This window comes from Schistocerca nitens, chromosome 4, assembly GCF_023898315.1.
Source record: "Schistocerca nitens isolate TAMUIC-IGC-003100 chromosome 4, iqSchNite1.1, whole genome shotgun sequence".
Classification (NCBI taxonomy): domain Eukaryota; kingdom Metazoa; phylum Arthropoda; class Insecta; order Orthoptera; family Acrididae; genus Schistocerca; species Schistocerca nitens.
The window spans coordinates 980454374-980473096 of record NC_064617.1 but is presented as its reverse complement, the minus strand read 5'-3'; the positions used below and the strand labels follow the sequence as shown (position 1 = coordinate 980473096).

The window sequence follows — 18723 nt, the reverse complement described above, 5'->3', positions numbered from 1 at the left end:
TAGAAAGGACGGAGCTTTGGGGCACCCCAACAGTGGGATGGAAGGTACAGGAATTTGTATTGTTAATAGTAACAAAGGATGGATGATCGGATAGGAAGGAGGCAATAAGGCAGACATTGTTAAATGGAAGAGCATATGTGTGGAGTTTGAAAAGGAGACTGGACTGTCACACATGGTCGTAGGCTCTCTAAGTCGAGGGAGACAAAATAGCGGATTTAGGGTAACTGCTGCGATAGGAGATGGGTGAAGTGCAAGAGCTGATCGTCAAACTGGAATGGAAGCAGTACTGCTTAACAAGAAGAAAGTGGTGTTAGTTCTCTTTGTGTTAGCAGAAGAGCCAACACCGTGTTACGAGGCAAGGCCGAAATGCACGCGCTTTAGCTCACGCAGGCTGGCGTGAGGAGGGAAGAACTATACTGACGTGAGGTCTGGAACATGGCAATGAATGAGAATTCAGAAAGCGGACGTAATTTAATCCATTAATGATGAACGTCGCTCTTGACGGTACATGATTCACAATATTATCTGTTCAGAATACACAGTAATTATAGTAACTGAATGTGGCGCCTTGCTAGGTCGTAGCAAATGACGTAGCTGAAGGCTATGCTTAACTGTCGTCTCTGCAAATGAGAGCGTATTTTGTCAGTGAACCATCGCTAGCAAAGTCGGCTGTACAACTGGGCGAGTGCTAGGGAGTCTCTCTAGACTAGACCTGCCGTGTGGCGGCGCTCGGTCTGCAATCACTGATAGTGGCGACACGCGGGTCCGACGTATGCTAACGGACCGCGGCCGATTTAAAGGCTACCACCTAGCAAGTGTGGTGTCTGGCGGTGACGCAACAAGTTCAAGAGCTGATGGATGCACTGTGGGAGGATGAAGACCTTGCCAAACAACGAGGTGAGGCAGATTGGAGGGAAGGGCGTAAGAAGGAGGTGTCAGTATGGGGTTTGTGCAGATGGGGGCTAGGAGGAGGTATCAGGAGGGGTTTTGTGCGGTTTGAGGAAAAGTAGGATTTTGGAGATTGAGCCAGTCATTGAAACCTTGCGATTTTATCCGAATGTGACGTGGTAAGTTGAAATAGAACTTAATGCAAAATTTTGTCATATGATGACATGATGGAGATCGTGGCTGTTGTTGAAGACAAATGTTGATGGTGTTGGGACAGCGACCAGCCAGAAATTTACCTATACAGTACTATATGTATATTTAAAAAAATAGTTCATAATTAATGTAACAATAGCAACTCAAAAAATCAATGTCTCTGTACTAGTGTAAAAGACATTACAGTTGCGTAAATGAATATATGATCCATTCCAAACATAGGACATCATCGTCAAATGTTACGATATATCATAGCATCTTTGATACTCATATGCTTGTAAGCTCTTTGTATGTATCAAAACATGAGGTGCGTGATAGAAATCGTCTCAGTAACAAATCTAAAGTGTTCAGTGAGAAAAATTTACGTGTGGAACAATAAGAATGCAGTGGGAATGTATTCACATCTGTTGGACGAATGCTATGAAAACAAACACTCCAAACCGACATTTCACGTAAGTCACATGCAACGAAAATCTGTAACGCAACCATCTAGATTAGATTAGATTAATACTTGTTCCATAGATCATGAATACGACACTTCGTTATAATGTGGAACGTGTCAGGTTAATAAAGGATGTCTGTACAAGATATTACATTACACAAAATATTGCATGACACTAATGTTCAAGTTTTTTCCCCTTAATTTATATTTAAAATTCAGCCAATGAGTAGAAGGAGTTGTCACCTAGAAATTCTTTTAATTTATTTTTAAATGTTAGTTGGCTATCTGTCAGGCTTTTGATGCTGTTTGGTAGGTGACCAAAGACTTTTGTGGCAGCATAATTTACCCCTTTCTGTGCCAAAGTCAGAATTTAATCCTACATAGTGAAGATCATCCTTTCTCCTGGTGTTATGGATTTGCACGCTGCTATTACTTTTGAATTGGGTTGGATTATTAACAACAAATTTCATACGTCAATATATATACTGTGAGGTTACTGTGAGGATCCCTAGATCCCTAAATAGATGTCTGCAGGATGACCGTGGGTGGGCTCCAGCAATTATTCTGATTACACGTTTTTGAGCAATGAATACTTTTCTACTCAACGATGAATTACCCCAGAATATGATGCCATACGAAAGCAGTGAATGAAAGTAGGCATAGTAAGCTAATTTACTGATATTCTTATCACCAAAATTTGCAATAACCCTAATAGCATACGTAGCTGAACTCAGGCGTTTCAGCAGACCATCAATGTGTTGCTTCCAGTTTAACCTCTCATCAATGGACACCTAAAAATTTTGAAAATTCTACCTCAGCTACAGACTTCTGTTCAAAGTCTATATTTATTACTGGAATTGTGCCATTTACTGTACGGAACTGTATATACTGTGTTTTATCAAAATTTAAAGAGAGTCCGTTTGCTGAGAACCACTTAATAATTTTGTGAAAAACATCATTTACAATTACATCACTTAGTTCTTGGTTTTTGGATGTTATTACTATACTTGTATCATCAGCAAAAAGAACTAACTTTGTATCTTCATCAATGTGGAATGGTAAGTCATTAATGTAAATCAAGAACAGTAAAGGACCTAAGACCGAACCCTGTGGGACCCCGTAGTTGATAGCCCCCCCCCCCCCCCCCACCCCCGCCAGTTTGAGGAGTCAGCTTTTGTTTTAACGGTACATGAACCACTTATTTCAACTAATCTGTGTGTGGCATCTTTATACTTATGTATTATTTATATTTTAGGACGATTAACCTGTAAAAAAAACACCACATGTGATAAGGAAAGCGTGTAAAACGTCTGAGGATGAATCACAACGATTCGAAACCAGTAACGGTACCCTTTGAATAAAGGAACTGAAAGTAAATTTGTGGCTGGTTGCTGTCCCAACACCATCAACATTTGAAATAGAACTTTTTATCCCGTGCTGACAAGTGTTTGCGCGACCACCCCGCACAGTGTGCTAAGTGTGTGCAGGAAGGCAGGCAAGCAGGCGGGCAGGCAGCGGTACGCACCGTCGTGCGAGTGCCAGAAGTGCGTGCCCGGCGTGTCGGCGACGAAGTCGTAGCGGAAGGTGGTGGCGGCCGGGATGGCGCACTGCGTGACGCCGGGCGCGCCGTCCATGTGGGGGGAGAGGCGCTGCAGCGCGCCGTGCCAGTGGAGGGCCGTGCTGTGGCCCGGCAGCCGGTTCTCCACGTCCACCACCACGCGGTCGCCCTCGCACACCTGACCACCCACACATTAGATTAGATTAACACTAATCAAAATATCCACGGGTGTACTGCCGGTCTACAGTGTCCAACGGGCACAATATTTCGGCGATCATACATGTCGCCATCATCAGGTGAACTGACGGACTGAGCTCCTGTGAACGTGCCGGCACGGATATCCGTACACTATGGCTGCTCAGGGGGAACTGGGTTCGGTCGCGGCGGCGGCGGATTTAAATACCCTCGGCCCGCGGCGCGCTCACTCCGCCGTTCGCGCCCCGCGCCACGGTCGCGCGGTGGAACAGATTGCGACGGAGTCTGAGATGACGTCGGTGTGATGGCTCCGTCCGCCGTGGTCGTCACAACTATACCCCATTCCTCTGTGAAGGGTGGTGGCAGCTGTCTGCGTGCAAATACAGATCAGTGTGCGTTGTCTTCCGAAACACCCCATGACCTAGGGTGCCGTCAGTCCTTCTCTTGACCAAGACGTGAAGGAAAGGTAGTTTACCCTCTTACTTAAAACTCTAGTACATAGGGCGCGCACTATCTCTGACGCAGAGAGTCTACCCCAGGAATTGGAACATCTGAGAACTGTATTTCGAAAAAATGGGTACTCAGAGTGGCAGATTCAACGTGCTCTCCGCCCAACCACTACATCACAACCTGTGGAGATGGATGAAATCACGAGGGAGGAGGTAGGCACTGCGTTTATCCCATGTACAGGCGCACTCTCGGGAAAGATCGCCCGCATTTTGAAGAAACACCGGGTCGGAACGGTGTTTTGTCCTCCGAATAAAACTCGTGCACTGGTGGGGAGCGCCAAAGATGACCTCGGTTTGAGGAAGGCCGGCGTGTACCAGACTCCGTGTCAATGTGGCAAGTCGTATATTGGTCAGACGATGCGTACCGTCGAGGATCGATGCCGTGAACACCAGAGGCACACTCGACTGATGTATCCGAGCAAGTCGGCGGTCGCTGAACATTGTTTGTCGGAAAATCACGCTATGGAGTATGAACGCACGAGGATTCTGGTACAGACGTCGAGATACTGGGACAGCGTTGTTAGAGAGGCCATCGAAATTCGCACCAATGACGACCTCATAAACTGTGACTGTGGCTATAATCTTAGCAAGGCTTGGGAACCAGCGATCGTGTTAATCGAGAGTAAATCGAGCAAATGTATAGTTGTGACGACCACGGCGGACAGAGCCATCACACCGACGTCATCTCAGACGCCGTCGCAATCTGTTCCACCGCGCGACCGTGGCGCGGGGCGCGGACGGCGGAGTGAGCGCGCCGCGGGCGGAGGGTATTTAAATCCGCCGCCGCCGCGACCGAACCCAGTTCCCCCTGAGCAGCCATAGTGTACGGATCTCCGTGCCGGCACGTTCACAGGAGCTCAGTCCGTCAGTTCACCTGATGATGGCGACATGTATGATCGCCGAAATATTGTGCCCGTTGGACACTGTAGACCGGCAGTACACCCGTGGGTATTTTGATTATCAAATACGCCGGGAGAAACTCAAGAATCACATAGATTAACACTAGTCCCGTCGATCATGAATACGATATTTCGTAATGATGTGCAACGAGTCAAATTTTCCAATACATGACATAATTAGGTTAATTTAACAACCTAATTAAGTTAATATAACAACTTTTATTTTTTATATTTTTAACCTTTTTGTTTGGTTTTTTTCTCTTTTTTTTCTTAATTTATATCTAAAAATTCCTCTATGGAGTAGAAGGAGTTGTCATTCAGAAATTCTTTTAATTTCTCCTCAAAATACTTGGTTATCTGTCACACTTTTGATACTAAGTGTCGGAACTTCCATGCGGCTTTTCGCGGATGATGCTGTAGTATACAGAGAAGTTGCAGCATTAGAAAATTGCAGCGAAATGCAGGAAGATCTGCAGCGGATAGGCACTTGGTGCATGGAGTGGCAACTGACCCTTAACATAGACAAATGTAATGTATTGCGAATACATAGAAAGAAGGATCCTTTATTGTATGATTATATGATAGCGGAACAAACACTGGTAGCAGTTACTTCTGTAAAATATCTGGGAGTATGCGTGCGGAACGATTTGAAGTGGTATGATCATATGAAATTTAATTGTTGGTAACGCAGGTACCAGGTTCAAATTCATTGGGAGATTCCTTAGAAAATGTAGTCCATCAACAAGGGAGGTGGCTTACAAAACACTCGTTCAACCTATACTTGAGTATTGCTCATCAGTGTCGTATCCGTACCAGGTCGGGTTGACAGAGTAGATAGAGAAGATTCAAAGAAGAGCGGCGCGTTTCGTCACAGGGTTATTTGGTAAGCGTGATAGCGTTACGGAGATGTTTAGCAAACTCGAGTGGCAGACCCTGCAAGAGAGGCGCTCTGCATCGCGGTGTAGCTTGCTGTCCAGGTTTCGAGAGGGTGCGTTTCTGGATGAGGTATCGAATATAACGCTTCCCCCTACTTATACCTCCAGAGGAGATCACGAATGTAAAATTAGAGGGATTAGAGCGCGTACGCAGGCTTTCAGGCAGTCGTTCTTCCCGCGAACCATACGCAACTGGAACAGAAAAGGGAGGTAATGACCGTGGCACGTAAAGTGCTCTCCGCCACAGACCGTTGGGTGGCTTGCGGAGAATAAATGTAGATGTAGATGTAGACTATCTGGTAAGTGACCAAAGACTTTAGTGGCAGTATAATTCACCCCTTTCTGTGCCAAAGTTAGATTTAATCTTGAATAGTGAAGATCATCCTTTCTCCTAGTACTGTAGTTATGCACACTGCAATTACTTTTGAATTGGATTTGGTTGTTAATAACAGATTTCATAAGAGAGTATATACAGGATGTTACAAAAAGATACGGCCAAACTTTCAGGAAACATTCCTCACACACAAAGAAAGAAATAATGTTATGTGGACATGTGTCCGGAAACGCTTACTTTCCATGTTAGAGCTCATTTTATTACTTCTCTTCAAATGACATTAATCATGGAAGGGAAACACACAGTAACAGAACGTACCAGCGTGACTTCAAACACTTTGTTACAGGAAATGTTCAAAATGTCCTTCGTTAGCGATGATACATGCATACACCGTCCGTCGCATGGAATCCCTGATGCGCTGATGCAGCCCTGGAGAATGGCGTGTTGTATCACAGCCGTCCGCAATACGAGCACGAAGAGTTTTTACATTTGGTACCGGGGTTGCGTAGACAAGAGCTTACAAATGCCCCCATAACTGAAAGTCAAGAGGGTTGAGGTCAGGAGAGCGTGGAGGCCATGGAATTGGTCCGCCTCTACCAATCCATCGGTCACCGAATCTGTTGTTGAGAAGCGTACGAACACTTCGACTGAAATGTGCAGGAGCTCCATGGTGCATGAACCACATGTTGTGTCGTACTTGTAAGGGCACATGTTCTAGCAGCACAGGTAGAGTATCCCGTATGAAATCATGATAACGTGCTCCATTGAGCGTAGGTGGAAGAACATACTGACGAAATTAAAATGAGCTCTAACATGGAAATTAAGCGTTTCCGGACACATGTCCACATAACATGTTTTCTTTATTTGTGTGTGACGAATGTTTCCTGAAAGTTTGGCCGTACGTTTTTGTAACACCCTGTATATACTGAGAAGCTACTGTGAATATCCCTAGATCCTTAAATAAATGTCTGTAGGATGATCTTGGGTGGACTCCAGCTATTATTCTGATTACACGCTTTTGTGCAATAAATACTTTATTCCTCAGTGATGAATTACTCCAAAATATGATGCCATATGCAAGCAATGAGTGAAAATAGGCGTAGTAAGCTAATTTACTACGATGTTTATCACCAAAATTTGCAATGACCCTTATTGCATAAGGAGCTGAACTCAAACGTTTCAGCAGATCATCAATGTGTTTCTTCCAATTTAATCTCTCATCAATGGACACACCTAAAATTTTTGAATATTCTACCTTTGCTATATGCTTCTGATTAAGGTCTATATTTATTAATGGCGTCATACCATTTACTGTACGGAACTGTATGTACTGTGTCTTATCAAAAGGGTCACGGAACAGTCGCTCTTTATGTGGCGCTCGGCGTACCGCACTTCAAAACATATACAGGGTGAGTCACCTAACGTTACCGCTGGATATATTTCGTAAACCACATCAAATACTGGCGAATCGATTCCACAGACCGAACGTGAGGACAGGGCTAGTGTAATTGGTTAATACAAACCATAAAAAATGCACGGAAGTATGTTTTTTTAACACAAACATACGTTTTTTTTAAATGGAACCCCGTTAGTTTTGTTAGCACATCTGAACGTATAAATAAATACGTAATCAGTGCCGTTTGTTGCATTGTAAAATGTTAATTACATCCGGAGATATTGTAACCTAAAGTTGACGCTTGAGTACCACTCCTCCGCTGTTCGATCGTGTGTATCGGAGAGCACCGAATTACGTAGGCATCCAAAGGGAACGGTGATGGACCTTAGGTACAGAAGAGACTGGAAGAGCACATTACGTCCACATGCTAACACCTTTTTATTGGTCTTTTTCACTGACGCACATGTACATTACCATGAGGGGTGAGGTACACGTTCGACGGGCGTTTCATAGGACGTGGAGGACGCATAAATTGGCCAGCCCGTTCTCCTTATCTTACACCTCTGGACTTCTTTCTCTGGCGTACGTTAAAGGAGAATGTGTACCGTGATGTGCCTACAACCCCAGAGGATATGAAACAACGTATTGTGTCAGCCTGCGGCGACATTACACCAGATGTACTGCGGCGTGTACGACATTCATTACGCCAGAGATTGCAATTGTGTGCAGCAAATGATGGCCACCACATTGAACATCTATTGGCGTGACATGGCGGGACACACTCTATTCCACTCCGTAATTGAAAACGGAAACCACGTGTGTACGTGTACCTCACCCCTCATGGTAATGTACATGTGCGTCAGTGAAAAAGACCAATAAAAAGGTGTTAGCATGTGGACGTAATGTGCTCTTCCAGTCTCTTCTGTACCTAAGGTCCATAACCGTTCACTTTGGATCCCTACGTAATTCGGTGCTCTCCGATACACACGATCGAACAGCAGAGGAGTGGTACTCAAGCGTCAACTTTAGGTTACAATATCTCCGGATGTAATTAACATTTTACAATGCAACAAACGGCACTGATTACGTATTTGTTTATATGTTCAGATGTGCTAACAAAACTAACGGGGTTCCATTTAGAAAAAACGTAGGTTTGTGTTAAAAAACATACTTCCGTGCATTTTTTTATGGTTTGTATTAACCAATTACACTAGCCCCTCTCCTCAGGTTCGGTCTGTGGAATCGACTCGTCAGTATTTGATGTGGTCTACGAAATATATCCAGCGGTAACGTTAGGTGACTCACCCTGTATACAGTGGCAGCAGAGAACGCAGGTGGTGACACATGTGAACATCAGAGAACTATTAGATCAAGTCAGTCTTGTTAACTGCCAAAGACAAACACTAATTACCCACAGAAGAGCAGAACTATAGTTAGAAGCCGACTTGGGGAAACATCTGTTCGCGTTCAGGAGACACGTAGGTACATCAGTAGGTAGGCTTTGGGGATACTGGTACACTTTGTTTATGTTGTAAGTTCTGGCTTACTTTATTTACGAGGGTCACACCAAAAGAAATGCACACCATTTTTTTTAAATCCCATCTTTTATTCTACATATTTGAAAGTTTTACAGTGTGTAGATACATCCTTTAGGAACAATATTTTGATTTGGCTACAACGTCTTTCACGACGTATTTCTTGAATAAAAATCTCTCGGTGTACATGCCGCGTCAATTCAGGATAAAACTCCAAGCTTTCGACCACTACCTCCATGGTCGTCGTCAGGGCTAAAACTGACTGTCGTGAACCAGCGAGGCTCCCACTTTGCGAATGCGGCAAGAATTACGTGGGCCAGTCTGTAAGAACCGTTGCCGACCGCTGCATCGAGCACCAGCACCACCTGAAATACAGGTATTTGGAAAAATCAGCGGTGGCTGAACATAGCCTGCTTAACAAGCATACGATTTTATTTGAAGAAACCACAGTAATAGCCCACGCATCGAATTACTGGGACTCTGTGATCCGGGAAGCAGTCGAAATTAGACTTAGCGATAATAACTTCAACAGAGACAACGGCTATGCACTTAGCAACACTTGGATGAGTGCACTGGACAAAGAAAAATCGCAGAGAAAAACTTCCTGCACTGTACCTCCTGATTCAAGGGATGGCGCTGCAAGCAACGCGGGATAGAATCTACATCTATGGAAGTAGAGGGCACCACGTCACTACGCGCCATATCGCTGTTGCTATGACGTATTCCAGCCAATCAGAAGCCGTCCTTTGCATGTAAAAGTGGGAGCCTCGCTAGTTCACGACAGTCAGTTTTAGCCCTGACGACGACCATGGAGGTAGTGGTCGAAAGCTTCGAGTTTTATCCTGAATTGACACGGCATGTACACCGAGAGATTTTTATTCAATATTTTGATTTCTCCACATAATTTCCATCCCTCTCAACTGCCTTACGCCATCCTGGAACCAGCGCCTGTATACCCGCACGGTAAAATTCTGGACCAACCTGTTGGAGCCACTGTTTGGCAGCGTGCACAAGACAGTCATTATCTTCAAACCTTGTTCCACGAAGAGAGTCTTTCAGTTTCCCAAAGAGATTACACTCACGTGGAGCCAGGTCAGGACTGTAAGGCGGGTGTTTCAGTGTTGTACATCCGAGTTTTCTGGTTTGTTGACTGACTTGTCGCTTTGCATTGTCGTGCAACAGCAAAACATCCTGCTTTTGCCGATCTGGTCGAACACGACTCGGTCGAGCTTGAAGTTTCTTCGGTGTCATCACATATACATCACAATTTATGGTGGTTCCACTTGGCATGATGTCCACAAGAAAGAGTCCTTCGGAATCGAAAAACACCGTAGCCATAATTTTTCCGCCGGCCGAAGTGGCCGTTCGGTTCTAAGCGCTGCAGTCTGGAACCGCGAGACCGCTACGGTCGCAGGTTCGAATCCTGCCTCGGGCATGGATGTGTGTGCTGTCCTTATGTTAGTTAGGTTTAACTAGTTCTAAGTTCTAGGGGACTAATGACATCAGAAGTTGAGTCCCATAGTGCTCAGAGCCATTTGAACCATAACTTTTCCAGCAGAAGGTGTGGTTTTGAAATATTTTTTCTTTGGTGGGGTACTTGAATTACGTAACCATTACGGCACCTCACCTGAGCCTCTCGATACCAACAATATTCTCCTGTGCTTCTGTGGGGTAGTTGACATATTTCTGAGACAACATTCAGATTTGATTTCATTAATGTAGAGGTACTTTGATACACCGATATGTTTACATTGCAATGATATTATTCTTATGTGTATTCTTTCTTTTGTCACTATGCTCTTTGTCGTACTTGTAACCCTGATTTTTGGGCGCGGAAGCGGTTATTAGAAAGTCAAGTCTTGGTCGTCATGTTGAAAAGACGCAAATTGTAGTCAGTTTATGAAATGTGAACTTTAACAGTGAGGAAGATGTTTTCAAGTATGTTTTGTATTCTGAAGTGATGTTTTAGAATAACTTGCGTGATATTGCAACAAAAGCAATAAAAAAGAAGTGTAACTTAAATTCGGAGTGCTGATTACTTTTTTACATCACCATTGTCCTAACTTTCAAAGGTTTAATCTTCAAGAATGGTTTGTGAAACACATCTACACTCCTGGAAATGGAAAAAAGAACACATTGACACCTGTGTGTCAGACCCACCATGCTTGCTCCGGACACTGCGAGAGGGCTGTACAAGCAATGATCACACGCACGGCACAGCGGACACACCAGGAACCGCGGTGTTGGCCGTCGAATGGCGCTAGCTGCGCAGCATTTGTGCACCGCCGCCGTCAGTGTCAGCCAGTTTGCCGTGGCATACGGAGCTCCATCGCAGTCTTTAACACTGGTAGCATGCCGCGACAGCGTGGACGTGAACCGTATGTGCAGTTGATGGACTTTGAGCGAGGGCGTATAGTGGGCATGCGGGAGGCCGGGTGGACGTACCGCCGAATTGCTCAACACGTGGGGCGTGAGGTCTCCACAGTACATCGATGTTGTCGCCAGTGGTCGGCGGAAGATGCACGTGCCCGTCGACCTGGGACCGGACCGCAGCGACGCACGGATGCACGCCAAGACCGTAGGATCCTACGCAGTGCCGTAGGGGACCGCACCGCCACTTCCCAGCCAATTAGGGACACTGTTGCTCCTGGGGTATCGGCGAGGACCATTCGCAACCGTCTCCATGAAGCTGGGCTACGGTCCCGCACACCGTTAGGCCGTCTTCCGCTCACGCCCCAACATTGTGCAGCCCGCCTCCAGTGGTGTCGCGACAGGCGTGAATGGAGGGACGAATGGAGACGTGTCGTCTTCAGCGATGAGAGTCGCTTCTGCCTTGGTGCCAATGATGGTCGTATGCGTGTTTGGCGCCGGGCAGGTGAGCGCCACAATCAGGACTTCATACGACCGAGGCACACAGGGCCAACACCCGGCATCATGGTGTGGGGAGCGATCTCCTACACTGGCCGTACACCACTGGTGATCGTCGAGGGGACACTGAATAGTGCACGGTACATCCAAACCGTCATCGAACCCATCGTTCTACCATTCCTAGACCGGCAAGGGAACTTGCTGTTCCAACAGGACAATGCACGTCCGCATGTATCCCGTGCCACCCAACGTGCTCTAGAAGGTGTAAGTCAACTACCCTCGCCAGCAAGATCTCCGGATCTGTCCCCCATTGAGCATGTTTGGGACTGGATGAAGCGTCGTCTCACGCGGTCTGCACGTCCAGCACGAACGCTGGTCCAACTGAGGCGCCAGGTGGAAATGGCATGGCAAGCCGTTCCACAGGACTACATCCAGCATCTCTACGATCGTCTCCATGGGAGAATAGCAGCCTGCATTGCTGCGAAAGGTGGATATACACTGTACTAGTGCCGACATTGTGCATGCTCTGTTCTGTTGCCTGTGTCTATGTGCCTGTGGTTCTGTCAGTGTGATCATGTGATGTATCTGACCCCAGGAATGTGTCAATAAAGTTTCCCCTTCCTGGGACAATGAATTCACGGTGTTCTTATTTCAATTTCCAGGAGTGTATAAGACTTTTGAATATCGCAGAATAACACCTAGGCCTCTTTGCATCCGAGCTTGCAATCATCACCACCTAGATTTTCGACGATTGAGCCATGAGTTCACAACGACACCAGCGTGGGAAACACTAAAAGATCAGTGCCTAGTTTATCCATTATTTCAAGAAATGACTTTATTAACTGTGCTCTAATGACACCTGCCACATAATATAACGTTGTTGTTGTCCGAAAGTGCAATATTTAGTAGCGTGAGGAACACTGCAATCATAATTAATTTTTGACCTTTGTTGTGGTAGGGTTGTTAGAATTTGCATGATGCCACTCCATTGGCTGCCTCTTCGTCTCTGGTGAAAAATGATGGAGCCATGTTTCATGACCCGTCACAATTATTCCAAGAAATTCATCTCCACCATTATCGTAGTGTTCCAAAAGCTCGCTGCATACCGTTTTTCTTCTTTCTTTGTGAGCCACTGTCAACATCCTGGGAACCCACCTGGCACAAAACTTTTTTAACGCCAACGCTTTCAGTATTCTGCAAACACTTCCTTCCCCTATCCCAACGTAGCGTGACAATTCGTTCACTGTGATGCGTCTGTCAGCAGTGACCGATTCGTTGACTCCTTGCACATTGTCTGGAGTGTGTGCAGTACGAGGCCTGCCGCTGCGAGGACAATGCTCAATATTGCCGTGCGCGCTCTCATGACGTAACCTGCTTGCCCACCGACTAACTGTACTGCGATCGACAGCAGCATCTCCATACACCTTTTTGAACCTCTTGTGGGTGTTTCCCACTGTCTCGTTTTCACAGCACAGGTATTCTATGACAGCACGTTGCTTCTGACGAACGTCAAGTGTAGTAGCCATCTTGAAGATATGCTGTGACGGCGCCACTCACGGGAACATGTTGAACTAAGTTTGAAAACAAGCGGGAAGGGCGTATCTGCACACAGTGAAACTTTCACATAAGCAGAATGAAAACTGTATTTTTACAAAAATAGTGTGCATTTCTTATGAAGTGACCCTCGACATCAGACGATGCAGGTCACTGACCTCTCCATGAGCTACACCCACTTATCTAGGACATCATGAAGTCCTTCTCCTCCCGCACCCTCCCTACCCCTCCACTCCTTCACGTCCCCTCTCCCATCCTCTCCCCCTCTCTCCTCTCGGACGCTCCCCTCCCACTCCTCGCTCCAGCAACAAAATAAAACAACCAATGAAAAATCGAAGATGGTAGAAACAGTTCAGTTATGCTAGCGTGACGATGAAAAAACCATGCTCCCTTCTTCCATCCCCCCTCTCCTCCCCAGCCAACTACAGCGGCGTGTCATAGTGATGCATAAAAATGACGTGTTCATGAAAAATGGCAAAGATATTAACCACGAACATACACACACGACACAACCAGCACCGTGTACCACCCCTCTCTCCTCTGCTTCAATGAGAGCCTAGTACTTTGACCATCATTAAAACGAAAGACCCAGTTACGATGGAACCCCATCAGGTCGGTGCTCAAAAGTATCTGAACGATCTGTGTTATTTATCAAGAAATACATCAAACACCCGCTCTGCTGTCATTCAATCACAGCCTAGTGTTCTACCCACCATTAAAATGGAAGAGCCAACTAGTGTGGTGCATTATCCGTAGAGTGCTTAGAATTGTTCATATGACCTGAATTATTTGTCGAAAAATACGTCACACACGTCTCTCTTCTCTCCTTCAATCAGAGCTTAGTATTTTATTTACCATTAAAATGGAAAAGCCAGTTACAATGCGGGCTATCTGGCTGTACTCAAAAATACCCGAACGACCTGAATTATTTATCAATAAAGATGTCACATACTTAGAGAATTATCTCTACTGCGTGAAATAATGACAACTTGTCAAAATTTCACTGAAAGCTACACAAGGTTCCTCTCCTAACAGTCCTCAGAAGCAGTTTCTCTAGTTTTTCGCCAGATCTCTGAAATTTCAGTTTTACAATGTGTAGCTGGAGTCAGGCCAAATGAATACTACTCGTCGCGTATCTCATGAGACGTCCAGTGTCATCTGCAAGCTTCATTTGTTTCCCATTACGCTTTTCATTGACACAGCGCGCCGCACGACATTTGATGAGCTGTACTTATTCGTTTGGGCAGACTCGAGTTACAAATTGCAAAACCGAAATTTCAGATGGTTCAAATGGCTCTAAGCACTATGGGACTTAACATCCGAGGTCATCGGGTCATCAGTCCCCTAGACTTAGAACTACTTACACCTAACTAACCTAAGGACATCACACACATCCATGCCCGAGGCAGGATTCGAGCCTGCGACGGTGGCAGCCGCGTTGTTCCAGACTGAAGCGCCTAGAACCGCTCGGCCACAGCGGCCGGCACGAAATTTCAGACATCCGCGAAAACAGCAAATAAAATGCGTCTGACTGCTCTTAGGAGAGACACCCTATATATCTTCCGCTGTGGGATATTACTACGAGTAAATAACATACTCCCCGTAACTAGTTAAAAGCCAATGTTTGCTTGTACAGTGTAATATGACAATGATTGTAAGACACATTCTCGATAAGCAGTTAAGAGCCAATGTTTGCTTATGCAGAGTAATTAACGAATTACTAATATTCTGTTGTCAAATATGACTTTTAGTTTAAATGCTATTCCACAAAACCTCAAACACGTGAAATAAAGTCAACTGCTGCTTTAAGTCACCTGTTGCCATCATCTCAGTACCACACTTGGCTTAAGAAGCCACACATTAATTATTTTCCTTTGCTACGATCTTCGCCAAGTGTCAGAATGTTCTTTACAAGTCGGAAATATCTACAAAAATATGTCAGGAATGCAAAAAAGTGTATTGATTATGTCGAGTATCGCAATGCAATTCTTCACATACACACATATTCGTCAAATTAGCAGCTAAAACATGGTTGTCAACACTAAAGTAAGTACTCCCCCAGTGCCGTTTTCATACGTAAATAGTTCTAAATAACAAGACAAGATAACGGTTGACGTTTGGAGGTAGACATAAGGAATCGACTCGTGAAACTAGCCTGACTAGACTTTTAACTGCAAGAATTATGTGATAGCTAAAATTTACGATGAGCAGGTAAGCACACAAAGAAACAGATACCCTGTCTCATTGTAAGAATGTAATTAATTAGCCCTGCGCTTGATGTACGCCACAAGAAACCTTCAAATCAAATATTTCTACACCTAAATTGTTATACATTATAAAAATATAATCGTCAGTACTGATTAATAGTTATTGTTTTTATTCCAAATGATCCAGAAACCTGCAGTGTAACTAACGCATTAGTACTATGCAGTTATCAAAGGTGACTTTTAGTTCAAATGCTATTCCACAAAACTTCATAAACGCGAAATAAAGTCAACCCTTGCTTTAAGCTTGTAATCAGCTACAGGTTGTGTACAGTAACAACTTTCGATTAAGTTTGAAACATTTACGAATCAGAACTACGGTGACAAGGCTTTCTAAACGTCTAAAAGTTTATAGACCGTATTTCTTTCATTCAACTATTAAATAATACCATCGTCTAATTAAAAAACACAATATGAAAGCACGCACACATACATACACAGATTGAATTTTTATAGTAAACATGCAAGTATAATTACAGATCTCTGTGAAAATTCAAGCAAAGTAAAATTGCATTATTTCTCGAAATGTGTAAGATTTATCACACTTTGCAAGCATAATAAGACTTCAAATTAAATATTTCCACATCTAAATTGTCTGGATTACTAATTAAGATACATGCAGCTTGCTTAGTGCCACTGCTTAAATAATAACTTCTGTAACTTGTAACCATGATTCTCAAGCCATTCCCTATAACCCATAGCTCTGTGGCCAATGATGATTCGTAAATGGGTCAATGATGGTCAGTGGTCAATGACGATGACCAGTGGTCAATGATGGTCACTAGACTGGTCAGTGACAGTCAGTGGTCAGCGATGATGATCATTGGTCAATGATGGTGGTCAGTGGACAATAATGAGGATCAGCAGCCACAGATGGTCATTGGTTAATGATGACGATCAGCAGTCAATGGTGGAAGCTGGGGGCAGGGAAGAGGGGAAGGGGGAGGAGAGATGAAAAGAAGACGAAGGCTTGACTACATAAGCAGTTTCCAGAAATCTAGTTTAAAAGTTATACCAGCAAGTTGAATACCTTATGCCATGGGGCAGCCATAAAGCATCGTTGTTAACACTATCGACTAAAAATTAGCTGTAGCGAACTCACAATGCCTCCACAAGATACATGGAAGAATGAAATATTGTCTCAAGAAAACTGTATTACTATTCCGCCCTGTTACTGCATCAGTTGGAAGCTCAGGTATTCGTATCTATGCTGAAAGACAGATGGTTTACGCCGAAACCTACTTCTGCACTGCCATTCATTTTAATTGTTAATGAACTAGGTTTTCTGCCATCATTATTAAATTTCAGATGTGATGTGGAATATACTACGTTTCCCATGCTTTCATGACGGATAAAAAGTCAAATGCTGTCTGCCTACTAATGACGTCTAAGATTTATAAGCCAATGACTTCCGGGCATGAATGTACAGATAAGTAAACCACTCCATCACGATTCCTTATTATACCTCAATTATACCTCTCCACCACTGTGTCACTTTCATTCTCACTGTTTCCGTAAACACAGGATTCTTTGTAGCAATACGAATGTTTGTTGAAAGATAAAACGTAAATGTCATGTGACTAGGGCCTCCCGTCGGGTAGACCGTTCGCTGGGTGCAAGTCTTTCGATTAGATGCCACTTCAGTGACTTGTGCGTCGATGGATATAAAATGATGATGATTAGCACAACACCCAGTCCCTGAGGGGATAAAATCTCCGAGCCAGCCGGGAATCGAACCCAGGCCCTTACGATTGACATTCTGTCGCGCCGACCACTCAGCTATCGGGGGCGGACTGTTGAAAAATGAGAATTCATCTTCTGTCATACCAACTGTGGGCGATGTTACGCAGAAGAGCGGCTATTCCGCGCGATTTGAGGCGTCCTGTCACGGACTGCGCGGCCCCTCCCACCGGGCCGGCCGGGCTGGCCGAGCGGTTCTAGCCGCTACAGTCTGGAACCGCTTAGGTTAGTTAGTTTTAAGTCGTTCTAAGTTCTAGGGGACTGATGACCTCAGAAGTTAAGTCCCATAGTGCTCAGAGCCATTTGAACATCCCGCCGGAGGTTCGAGTCCTCCCTCGGCATGGATGTGCGTGTTGTTCTCAGCATAAGTAGTGTGTAAGTCTAGGGACCGATGACCTAAGCAGTTTGGTCCATTAGGAATTCACACACATTTGAACATTTGAAATAACGATGTTCGAACGCAATACTGTTAACACCAGTCGCACTAACTTCACTGCTCGACGGTTAGCACTCTGGTGTGGTATTCACGAGACTCAATTTGACCGCTGATTTCTCGGAAACGCTTGAGAAGTACATCGTAGTAAAGAAGTGCTTGTAACAGTTAAGTGTACACTACAGTCGTGTTACATACAAGTAAATTCCATTACCTGCTGAATTTCATAATCCTTCCATGTGCCTCAAGAGTAGCCGGCCGCTGTGGCCGAGCGGCTCTAGGCGCTTCAGTCCGGCACCGCGCAGCTGCTACGGTCGCAGGTTCGAATCCTGCCTCGGACATGGATGTGTGTGATGTCCTTAGGTTTGTTACGTTTACGTAGTTCTAAGCTCTAGGGGGGGGGGGGGGGGGGGAGCAGATGAGCTCAGACGTTAAGTCCTATAGTGCTCAGAGCCATTTGGGTCAAGAGCCTTGAGCCAGTCTTGCGTGCCCCTAACCTACCGAAGCAATCCCACCAAGGAGAGGAGACCTACACTTTAACGCAACATCTTCACGTCATTGAGAGGTGAAGGCTACTTTTAAAGGCAGACTTGAATATTCCGTGTTCCGACTGATATTGGAGCCCGCGATCTTCCTTTCTCGAGACACGCCCTTTACCCCTTAAGTCTTGACCACCAGGCCCGACACCTGTAGTTGTATGCTTCCTTTGTTAGTGTACAGTGACGTGTAAGGCGTCCGTAGGCCCTTACTATAAGTTTGCACTCGGCACAGGTCGATAGGGCGAACAATCGATTGTGTCGTGTTGCGAGAGCGAGTGTGGAGTTGAGCGAGTGCCATGTTGCGGGTAGAGGTGTGTGGAGGCCAGTTGTTGAAATGCAAGGCTTTAACGGAGAAGGGAATCGCCATCGCCGCGGTTTAACCCCTTTGTGCTAGAATTGTGGTGTCACAGCCAGACACCAC

The 18723-nt window shown here is 45.1% G+C and overlaps 1 protein-coding gene across 1 annotated transcript in view; it reads right to left on the bottom strand.

Moving 5' to 3' along the window:
• The window catches only part of LOC126252738 (uncharacterized), a 175975-nt gene that overhangs the window by 106663 nt on the left and 50589 nt on the right, over nucleotides 1–18723 (bottom strand). The window contains exon 4 of the mRNA XM_049953641.1: nucleotides 3069–3279. Coding sequence (XP_049809598.1) covers nucleotides 3069–3279 — 211 coding nt within the window. The remainder of the gene's footprint in view (nucleotides 1–3068; nucleotides 3280–18723) is intronic.